This window comes from Penicillium malachiteum (genome assembly GCF_028827825.1).
Source record: "Penicillium malachiteum strain IBT 17515 chromosome Unknown utg000005l:1.0-9002435.0:326005.0-9005861.0, whole genome shotgun sequence".
Lineage (NCBI taxonomy): Eukaryota > Fungi > Ascomycota > Eurotiomycetes > Eurotiales > Aspergillaceae > Penicillium > Penicillium malachiteum.
The window spans coordinates 1842237-1853733 of NW_026643099.1; the positions used below are offsets into that span (position 1 = coordinate 1842237).

At 43.9% G+C, this 11497-nt stretch overlaps 3 protein-coding genes across 3 annotated transcripts; all 3 read left to right on the forward strand.

Moving 5' to 3' along the window:
- Positions 1 to 1615: 1615 nt before the first annotated feature.
- On the forward strand, positions 1616 to 2419 carry N7483_010723 (MBL fold metallo-hydrolase; the record flags this gene model as incomplete). The annotated part of the gene is made up of 1 exon (XM_057094150.1): positions 1616 to 2419. The coding sequence occupies one exon, from the start codon at positions 1616 to 1618 to the stop codon at positions 2417 to 2419; it is 804 nt and encodes a 267-aa protein (XP_056940121.1).
- Positions 2420 to 3412: 993 nt separating this feature from the next.
- Positions 3413 to 4477, forward strand: N7483_010724 (zinc finger MYND domain-containing protein; the record flags this gene model as incomplete). Its single annotated transcript, XM_057094151.1, has 1 exon — positions 3413 to 4477. One exon carries the CDS (start codon positions 3413 to 3415, stop codon positions 4475 to 4477), a length of 1065 nt encoding a protein of 354 aa, XP_056940122.1.
- A 4163-nt stretch (positions 4478 to 8640) lies between these two features.
- Positions 8641 to 9609, forward strand: N7483_010725 (uncharacterized protein; the record flags this gene model as incomplete). Its single annotated transcript, XM_057094152.1, has 1 exon — positions 8641 to 9609. One exon carries the CDS (start codon positions 8641 to 8643, stop codon positions 9607 to 9609), a length of 969 nt encoding a protein of 322 aa, XP_056940123.1.
- Between the last annotated feature and the right edge of the window lie 1888 nt (positions 9610 to 11497).

Sequence of the window (11497 nt, forward strand, 5' to 3'; positions counted from 1 at the left end):
TGACGGAAAATGGAGTCCGAATCCAAGATTGCAAAGCGAGAAATGTTGGCTGGCGGGTTTGAATAGCCTGAATCATCTAAACACCAAGATATTTAACATAAAGATAGAGAAGATGTCGAGTGAGAGTGACATACCATCACAGGTCTAAATCCTACAAAAAGTCTGTGGAGAGTTCCGGTCTTAAATACTTTGGGGTTATAGGCTTGGAAGAGTAGACCCACGGCCGTGGTGTGTACTGCAATAGCGGCGACTGAGTCTGGGATCATAAACTTCACAACGTCAGCATCTGCATTACCACTAAAGTGACGCAATTCCAGTACCTCCACCAATGTGATGCACATGATAGCTGGGATATGTTCAAATTTAATAATGTTGCCGCTTCTTTCAAGGCTTCGGCGGAGCATATGAATAGCTGATTGATAGGCCTGAGAACAATCGACGTTGCGGATATTTGACCGTGATATTATTGAGATTCCTAAAGCTGTGATTGCTCTGGAAAGAACCGAGTTTCCCGTAGTCAAGGATGGAAGACGAGATAGAACCTCAACCCAAGAACCGCAGATTCGAGGCTCCACATGATCTGAATCAGATGCCGGAATGGCTCTTTCGCCCTTCGGGACGTATGTTTGCACAATAAAATCTGAGAAATAAGCCGAATCTGGTCGATTGAGATATCTTTGAGACAATATAGCTCTGGATGTATTCAAGTTGAGGTGTTCATGGCGATTTCTCAATGACTTCTCTTGGCTTCTGATTGGAATTGCTGCTGGATCGCACCCACCGTGGGAAGGGGGTGATATTGCTAAAGCACCTTGCTGTACGAAGGTCCAATCTTCTGGGTAGCCATCGCATTTGAGTTTGGAGAATGCACATTGACTACATGCTGGACGTTTTCCATCACACTAAGATTATTATTGTGTCAGTTAATGTCATTGTTAAGTGTGGATCTTCCAGGACTTGCGCCTAGTTTTCGCCTTCTGCAGGTTTGACAAATAGTTCTTCGCTTGGCCCTCATCAGATCGATTTCAAATCTGGAATAATCTCGAAATTTTTGCAAATTTTCCAAGTTTCCTAGAAGAAAATCCCCATAGTCAGCGCCCAGGTGGCCACAGGGCTCAAGAAATGAATGCTGAGTCATCCATTATGACGTTTTCTTGGCGGATTTGGGTTCCTAAAGCGGTTAGTCTGTTATCAAAAGCCCCACCGTGTATAGATGAGCCACTTTAATTTTCTTTTCAAAAAGAAGTTGGTTGCATAGTCAAAGCGGCAAATTATTTCATGGGTGCTGCGCTGATTTATTATCATGTCAAACTTTTTGATTTCTTGGCGGAAAACCATACCACAAATGCTTTAGTATACTTCGGGGCTGCGGTTCAACTATTCTTTTACATCTAATCAGTATACTAGTAATAACAAATCAACCTTGGAAGTTTGTCATCGACTTATCAATCATCCTGTATTAGGTAGACTTCTTGTCTGATATTTTACTATAAATGCCTCCATTCCTCCAGCATTCCTCTCACAGGGCCTTCTACTAGAGACCGAACAAATTAGTCCAATCTTACTCCATACTACAATACTTGACTTCCCTCAACAATTTGTCTTTGCATTCACAATGTCTCCTTCAACTTTCAAAAGCTCCTTCAGCATCACACACATTGGCACAGCAACAGCAATCTTTGAGATTGACAATGTCAACCTTTTGACCGATCCCTTCTTCTCGCCCGCAGGCACAACATGGGATATGGGTGGTGGCGCCATTCTGAAGAACACGGAAACTCCAGCTCTCGGCCTTGAAAACCTTCCCGTCATCAATGCCATCCTCCTCAGTCATGAAGACCATCCCGATAACTTGGATGCTTTTGGCCGTCAGTTACTGAATGGTCGTCATGTCTTCACCACAGTTGATGGTGGCAAGAACCTTGCTCCTCGCCCGGCTGTTCGTGGCATGAAGCCATGGGAAACCATCTCTATTGTTCTCGGAGGAAAGAAATACGATATTACCGCCACACCCTGCCAGCACCTACCTGGAGGTGAATGCACCGGTTTCATTCTGACTACGGCGGATTTTGGTGTGAGCCCTGAGGGCCGCCCTAATGCGATCTATTTCACCGGAGACACTGTTTATATCGATGAACTCGCGAAAATTCCCGAGATGTTTCATGTTGTGGTTGCAGTCATGAACTTAGGTTCTGCTCATGCTCCTCTGCCCGATGGCCCACTACAGATCACGATGGATGGTAAGCAGGCGGCCCATCTTTTCCGGACGATCAAGGCGGATTGCCTTGTGCCTATGCATTATGAGTCTTGGGGTCACTTCACACAATTTGGTCAGGATCTGGTCAATGTATTCGGAGAAGAGGGTATTGCTGAGAAGGTTCGCTGGCTTACTCCCGGTAAATCGGTAAAGATTCTGTGAACAACCTTGGAAGGTTCACTTCATTCTTGTGCTTATATGTATATTATTGGTTATCAAGCTCAAGTTCTATGTAAGAATTGATCTGACAGAGTCTACTGCCACTAAATCCACTGTAGCCCTGGAGATGGGTGTATTTCACCAATGACGAGAACTGAACTTCACTTTTGTTCCAACAAGAATCTTACAACCAATAACCCTTTCGAAATTATAGCAATGAAGCTGATATCAGTGAAGCCATAAACCTTCGCTCCTGTGATAAACGGATTGATGCCCATTTTTAAACGACCATCATAACCTTGGAAACATTGAAAGACTATGTATCAAAAACTTAGAACGATACAAAAAGAAAGTGGCCAGACCCGCACATGCGGCCTCAATCCGAGGATCTTATCAGTTTAAAGTCCAATTGGTACTGTTGACGATACGTCAGGCAGTGGTGGCGGAAAAACCACGGTTGTGCGTGTATTTCTGGGAAAATCGTGCATTCGGGAGGAAAAGACATCATTAGGTCCAGGAATGCAGCCACTTCATTTCCTTCCATTTCACACCCATGTCTCTGTCTTGAACTCTGAATACCACATGTGCATATTCATAAATCCTTAAATGTAGTTGATTGACTTTATATGACTCAGTTCTACTCAGTGAGCACTAATCCGGAAATGGTAACCAAAAATCGTCAGGACAAATCCAGTGCAGATGTACTTATTTTAATTCTGCGACCCATGCGGAGTAAATAAAATTTGAAGTAATAATGGGGTGATTTTGGTTGGGATTGTAAACTTGAGGAAACTGAGATTAGTTTTATGATCTCTCACTTCTGTTGGCGGTGAAGCAGATAAAGCAAACAGGGCAAACAAACATTATTATCCATATTTATATCGAAATTTTGAGTTCTACCTCTCTATCCCTTGGCATGAGAAATATCTCCAAGGTCTCTTCTATCTCTTATCTCCCCACTCGTCAACATCCAAGACCCAAACTCAGCTCGGAACTATGGAGTCTTCTACAGAGTCCAGAAAACTCGGCACAGGATGCCCTTTGTGCGCCAAGACAGACAATCTACGCCGTTGCTCAGGATGCAAAATCCTTCAATACTGTGGTCAAGACCACCAACGTGAGCACTGGCCAAAGCATAAATCGGCCTGCAGTGGTGTTCGGCGCGCTCGTAAATCACTGGAAGATGCTAAAGAAGCTCTGATCAACCACCTAGATTTCAAGGACGACGATCCTTTTGTGAATCACGTTGGCCGTTTCTGGAAACTCGATGGGACCCGCCCTTATATGATGGGATTGTCGAAGTTGACCCAGGTGATCGGTGAAATCGAGCATGTGGACGCCGTGCAGGCTGAATTAGACATCTACATGGAGATGCTACGTCTCTGTCCAGGTGATAATATGGGCGTCCGTGGGTCAGTCCCAGGTACGATGTTACGTTTAAACAAAGATCAGGAGTGCTATGACTTCATCAAATGGTTTGAAACGAATGATGACTATGACGGCAAATTCCTCAACCTCAAGAACGCGGACATCTTTGAACCCGTCGACTTCGTTCGCAAGCAACCCGTGGGTGATCTTTCACGCCCACTTTGCTTGATTCTACTGAAAATCAAGCTTTTGATTGACATGCTCAAGCTGAGGAACGGCGAGGCTGGAATCGATCGACTGAAAGGCGAGCTTGCCAGAGACGGGAAATCCCTTCCGGTTGAGCTTTTCAATGCATTTTCCAAGGATGCCCGAGCCAAAAGTGTAACCAGCCCAGCTATCCGTGCTCGAGACGACATCATGAATGGTCAGGGATTTTCAGAAAAGATCTACGGACTCAAGGATCAAATCGACAAACTGTACGATATGATTGATGCACAGAACAAGCATATGTGGCCAGCCATGGATGACCCTGCGGAAGCATTCAAACGTGAAATGACTGGTATGTTCTCGATGGGATCGGAGGATGAGATGCGGATTGCGTTGAATGAGACTTATCTTGCCTGGCTTGAAGTTCCCGGTGCAACCGAATTCATCCAATTTAAAATCCATGGAAAGGTGGACGAACTTCTGTGACGGTAAATTACTTTCAGATTAGCCAGCCTTGGAGGTCTTTGCAGAGAAAAATGCAATTTGATGCTACATACGGATGACATGAACCCCAGTATCGATTGACCTTATCAATACCAGTTGACAACAGTTAAACACTTCAAGTTGCCCAAAGCACGCCAAGTTAAAATAAATAATGAAAAATTGAAATAAATGACCAGGCTCAAGCTTGATCCAAAGACCTTACTAAATACTAGGTGCCTGCCCTTGGGCCTCCGCCGTGACGGCAGGATATACAATAACCTGGGGGTGGTAGCGGAAAAACCACCGTTGTGCGTGGCATTTTTTGGAAAAACCGTGGCATTCCCACCTAGCATCTTGTAAACCGAGAAGCTGTTTAAGAAACAAACGGAGGGCCAAAACTTAGCGTGTTTGTTCAGATTCCACTTGGGCAATACAGGTGCCAGGTGGTTGTGGGCACGTCTGACTAATCGCGGATCTTATCATAATCAGAGTATGATCTATCATAACATAACCCACTTTTTCTACTATTAACTTCCTTGATTGGTCAGGATTTAAGCGCTAGTTGAGGGCCGCCCTCAAAAAGCCCTCAGAAACCCTCAAAATATGCGGGCGACCCTCAAATCAGTAATCCGCCCTCAAAAAATGGGTAGTCGTGATACCCCCCAAAATCATCCCCAAAATCAGCCATAAAATCAGCCATAAAATCATCCACACAATCATTACCATAAAATCATTCAATAGTAATTCCTTATAAAATATAAAGCCATTACCAATATTCAACTTTGAATCATAATTAATAGCTTTTAAAATTATTTTTGAAATTAAAATAGTGTTATAAGGTTCAAGCTGAGAATACACCAGAGACCCTTGGTGCAAATATATATTTCTCCAACTTCACCATACAGACTTTGCAAGATTTAACCCTTTCTTTGTATCAATAGGATAAAAATGAATAATATCCATATTACCTATAATTATTTGCTACAATACTACTTGATTTCTAAAAATTTCATAACGATAATACGGAAATAAAGTAGAAATTCAGGATGGAAACCAGAACAAGGTTAAAAAACAGTATTTTATCAGGATAACTAAGCAACATTATGCGTCTAAATTAGGAAAGGTCAATTCTTTTTATGCAAATGCGGGCGGATTAGGGCCGCCTGCGGGCGGCCCTCAAAACGTTTTTAATGAGGTCTACCACTAATCACCATCATCTAAAAAACACCAAGTCTGCTTGATTGAGTTTTCCAACACAATTTGCTTAATATTTTTTATATCTATATATATTAAAAACTGTAAATCTCTAATAAGGTTAAGCTCTAGCGGTTCTTTTGAGCCTATTTCTATTCTATTTAAGCCTGTATCCACTGTAAAAAATAAAGAACAATGTTTACGAACTGATATACATACTACAGGTGTACTCACTTTACTCTGTGTCAAATATATATTTCTTTCTGAATATCATTAATGATTGAGTAATTTTGAATTGCCACATTACCACTAGGTAGAGTTGATTTAAAAATATATACACAAAGCTTTTAAGGTCATTTAATAATGAATACAATCTCAATTTATAATATTTCACACAGACTGTCAAGTAAGATAACGAGGACGCTCGTTATAACCATACCATTCAGATTTCATGTATAAAATCCGGTTTAATCAGCTGCACAACTGCCACCTGATCGGCTAGAACAGATTAAATTAGCGAGGTTTATGCTCGTGCTGATAATCTGCGGATATATACGATCGATAGTCGATAATGAAACATTATCAGTATCGTACGATATGCCGCAGTCTACTCCCATGCCGTCCATAATCAATAGCCGAAACCGGCCACATATACGGGAATTCGTTAATGGAATAAATGGCTTTCGTAGCCAACGTGGACCAATCTCATTGGTAGCCCAGCTATTATTCGAGACCTCAAACCGCCAGTCTTTTGGTAGGTTATCAAACCAACCCACAATAACAACCTTACCCTTAAAGGCGGTAGCGAAAAGCCATCTGCAAAACCATACACTAAAATCCGTTCATCAATGCGTCCTCTATGCCAGACTTATCCCTAGCTTGATTCTGGCATCTACAGTAGAATTCGAAAACAGATTCCCCACAGACACATACACTTTCTAATGTTCTATCCCAACGCCCTACTCGGACCACACTAGGTCAAACTAGGCTAGGTAAGGCCCATCTTGTCTCGATGTATCATTGGTAGATTATTTAAATTACCATAAATACAGTGCGAGTCGGAATCGGATTTCCCGACGGACACGCGTTGTTTGCCGGCACGTCCCTGAAACCACCCTAACCCATATTTCGCTAAGTTGTCAATATGATTTCTTAAATCTATTTGCCTTTTATTTATAGAACGACTAAGTGACGGAATATGCTGTTTCTTACCAGAAATGCAGATACACGCTCGTTCTCCCTATGGCCATCAATTTCCATTCCCTAACATCGAAATTCCAACCAAAAACAATATCAAGTCGTGTCGATGAATGTCTTAACTATGGAACTGCAGCTACAAAATTTCGGGATACTCCAGAAATCTTGGAGATGATTCTGGCTCGCATGGATCTGCGCACGCTTCTCACGTTACATTTAGCTGAATTTATTGTTGAAATATTTGAATTTACAATTTTCTAGTGGCGCTGGGTGGTGGGGGCCGGCCGGATGATCGGGAGGGCAGATACGTTATGGTTTGTGCCGACACGGCCATTTTCAGCACCCGTGTCGTACTATTGGTTCTTTGGCGCTCCTGGGAGATCCTTCCGTCTGTAACACGAGATGGATCGCGAGGCTGGTCGCGAGGCTGGCGACGAATCCTTCACGATGTTACTTTACCTACTGTAGTACTTGGCTAGTGCGCTCCACACCAAGAAATGCTCCGATGAGTCTAAGCCCCAAAACGGAGAGCTAATCCGATTATTAGCCCGTGATGCTCAAGCTCCTGGCACAATCTCAACTTCATATATGAGGTCACGGTGGATCAGCAGGGATCCATATTACGCGTAAATTCCCACCAACCACCCTTCAGCCAGCCTTCAGCCACCCCATAGTCTGGCCTTATTCGATCTAAAAAAGAGAATCTCTTCATCCAACCGTGATGGCAGTCTTTACAGACCCCCGGTTAACTTAGATCAAGCCTGAGGCTTTCCAGTCTTGCTCTGCTTGCGTGGCTTCTCGCTAGTCTGTATGTGGGGAAGGCCCGGTGACTTCTACAACATGCAACAAAGTTCACCACTGTACAAGAAGCACTTCCTGCCTTTCTCAGTATAGTGCGGTAATCCGAGTCTTATTATGGTATCTTAATTTGAATTACACGGTCAAACCCCCGATTGTCCTATCAGCAGCCTTGGAAGCGCCTTGAAAATTTCAAGGATGTATTACACATACTTCCACGTGCTACACCGAACGGGCAGTTGGAGTGTCTTTTTTTTGTTGGAGTAGGGTGCTTTCTGTATGACTATCTGAAGGAGTCAGTGGCCCTCTGGGGCCAAAACCAAGGCTTCTTGAAGACCACAATGAGATCTTACATGCTGTACGATGACCCCTTTTACACCTTCAATATTCTGTGCAGTTCCAAGATTGGACAAATATCTATTCAATACTTCGCTGAAATTACGAAGGGTTGAACTTTGTAGCGTCTGGTAATTCTCCAGAAGAGTCGGAATGGCTACTCCAGGTACAATGGTATCCGGAAAGCGACCTGCTCGGCGGCTGGCATGCAATCGGTGCCACGCCGCTAAGCTTCGATGTATTCAATCGCCAACAAACCAGCAATGTGTTCGCTGCATTAAGGCAGGCGTCGGATGTGTACACGATCCTCCGAACCGGTTGGGCCGACCCCGAGTACACCACCTTACTCCTCCCGATACCGTTTCTCTCTCTTCAACGCAGCTACACGAACCGAATAGCAACAATTCACCCATAAATGACTCGAATTTGGAAAATGACAATGCGGTCCATAACCTTTGCAGTCCGCAAAATATCGACGTAGATCATACCACAGCAGAGAGCATGGACACGACCGATCTACAAGGGCCGACCATTTCTCATACAGATTTGGAAGTTTTAGCTGGCCATGAATCACAGCCAGCAAACTTAGGTCTCAATATTGGTAAGGCAAACAAGACACTTAATTGAGAATCAAAAGAAGCATGCTGACCGAGAGAGCCGCAATAGACTTCCATCAAAGCGGGGACCAACCAATACAGAGTGATGATCCTTGGTATCTCACTGACTTCTTGAATTCCCGGGATAATATCGATGCCTCCCTGAATCAGTCAATCGAATCCACCGACCACTGCCATGAATACAGAGGTCCTGGTAAGCAAAATCCACAGACCATTCATATGGCGTCCGATAATCCAGAGACCGCTTTGCCCTCCACTGAGAACGGTGGCTACCATGATGCAGAGCCTGATTTGGGTCCACCGGAAGATTTATCACTTTTTTTAAGCCAAATAATGGTGAAGTTGACTAAAATCCACCATAAATTGACTGGGGATGAGCGGCGACCTTCACCCCCGCCACCGGGCAGGAGAACAACAAGACTACCAATCTCCGATGAATGCTTCAAGTCCCAACTTCAAGCTAATATTCAAGCTGCGGAGCAAATATTGGAGACATTGGGTCGCATCAATGATGACCAATCTCGACGAGTGATATCCGACATGGAAGGGCATTTACCACAAAAAAGCTTTGGAACATTCGAAAAGCGACGATCCTTGAAAGCCCCCGTCTCTACACATCGACAAAGAGATACCACGCCATTCCCAAGCCCTTATTCATCTGTCGGAGATGATCAAATTTCCTTGGATTCTCTTCCTGATGATTCACAGAACAGCATCACCGCAATGCTGGTAATCTCTATTTATCTACGTTTGCTACACAACTTTGACATTTTGGTGTCCATCATGTATACGCGTATCAGAGAATGCGAGTCAAATACGCGGTATTCTGAAACCACGACATCAAACTTGGAAGTCCCAACAAATAAAACCGAGCCATTCTCTAGTCCTGTGTTACATGTGTCAATGGGCAGCTGCTCATTCTCCTCTGCTTCGGCCACATCCCTACAGGTGCTCTTTAATGTTCAATTGATTGACACTTTCTCGCAAAAGTGAAAGTCTCCATCCAGCGTACTATTTTACGGCCGAAAATAGCAGCGCCATTAGAGATTGACCAGGACCCCTTTAGTGATGTACTTTCGAGGGCAACCCGATATCCCGTACCTTCGACCACTGATTTTGAACCGAATCACCCCTCGCACAGAGCTAGGCATACTAGGCAACTGCCGACACCACAACATGAAGTAAAACGTGGGGCTTTCGATGAATTTGCAACCGGGATACATGGTGTTACCGCAGGGGCCCTCGAAGAGATAAACTAACGTGATTCCCAAGCGAGCGGCCACCTCAAGCGAGCGGCCACCTGACCGCGTTCGCGTCACCCGCGTCATACCTTACCATCTTCAACCACCCACCATGCCACCAAAACGCAATGTTTCGGCCAAAAAAAATGGCAGTCAAGAAGACCGAATTTTACTTGCTATTGAGGCTATAAAGAAGCAAGATATCACAGCAATAGCCACAGCAACACGTGTATTCGATGTACCTCGCTCTACGTTACGGCGCCGCCTTGCCGGCCATACTAATCGATCCGAAACTCGCGCGAATAACCATAAATTAAATGAAAATGAAGAGAATTCACTTCTCCAATGGATGATCTCTATGGATATACGTGGAGCTGCCCCCTGTCCGGCTACCGTCCAAGAAATGGCCAATATTCTACTTACAGCGCGTGGCCAGACCCCCCCCTCAAACTGTTGGCAAGAATTGGGTTACAAACTTCGTAAGACGACATTCAGAGCTTACAACCCGTTTCTCTCGACGATATAATTACGAGCATGCGAGAATGGAGGATCCAAAAGTGGTTCAAGAATGGTTTAATCTTGTTTTTCAGACAATTCAAGAGAATGGTATTCTATCAGAGGATATCTATAACTTTGATGAGACTGGATTTGCAATGGGACTTACGGCAACTGCTAAAGTTGTTACTCGTTCTCGATATTATGGTCGGCGATCACTTTTACAGCCTGGAAATCGTGAATAGGTAACAGCTATTAAAACAATTAATGTTTCTGGATAGGTACTTCCACCAGTAATTATTTTCAAAGGCAAAGTTTCGATTGAAGGATGGTTTGAGAATCTTCCATCTGATAGGCGATTCAAAACTAGTCCAAATGGATGGACAACTGATGAAATTGGACTTCGACGGCTTCAAAAACACTTTATTCCAGCAACAACTGAACGGACACTTGGAAAATATCGACTTTTGATTCTTGATGGTCATGGGAGCCATTTAACTCCCCAATTTGACCAGACTTGCAAAGAGAATAATATTATTCCAATTTGCATGCCAGCCCATTCTTCACATCTTCATCAGCCACTTGATGTTGGATGTTTTGCACCTCTTAAACGTGCATATGGTCGGCTTGTTGAGAATCAAATACGGCTTGGTTTTAACCATATCGATAAATTTGATTTTCTTGAAGCCTACCCAATCGCTCGTAAAGAGGCTTTTCAAACCCAAACCATTCAAAACAGCTTTGCAGCAGCTGGTTTAGTACCATTCAACCCAGATCAAGTACTTTCTAAGCTTAATATTCTTCTTCGAACACCTACACCCCCAGGTAGCCGCCCTACCAGTCGACCAAGCCAATTTTCACCCAAGACACCCCAGAACCTTATTCAGCTTCAACGGCAAGCTAGTTCAATCAAAGCTCTTCTAAAACAACGTTCAAGAAGCCCTTCAAGTCCACTGAAACAGCAGATAGACCAAGTTCTAAAAGCCTGTGAAATTCAGATGCATTCGACAGCTTTATTGAAGGTTGAAACACGTAAATTACGTGCCGCCCACGAGAAGCAGAAGCAGAAGCGCCAACGGTCTACTAGGCAGATACCTAATGAGGGTGGAATGACGGTTCAAGAGGGCCAGGAAGCTATACAGCGT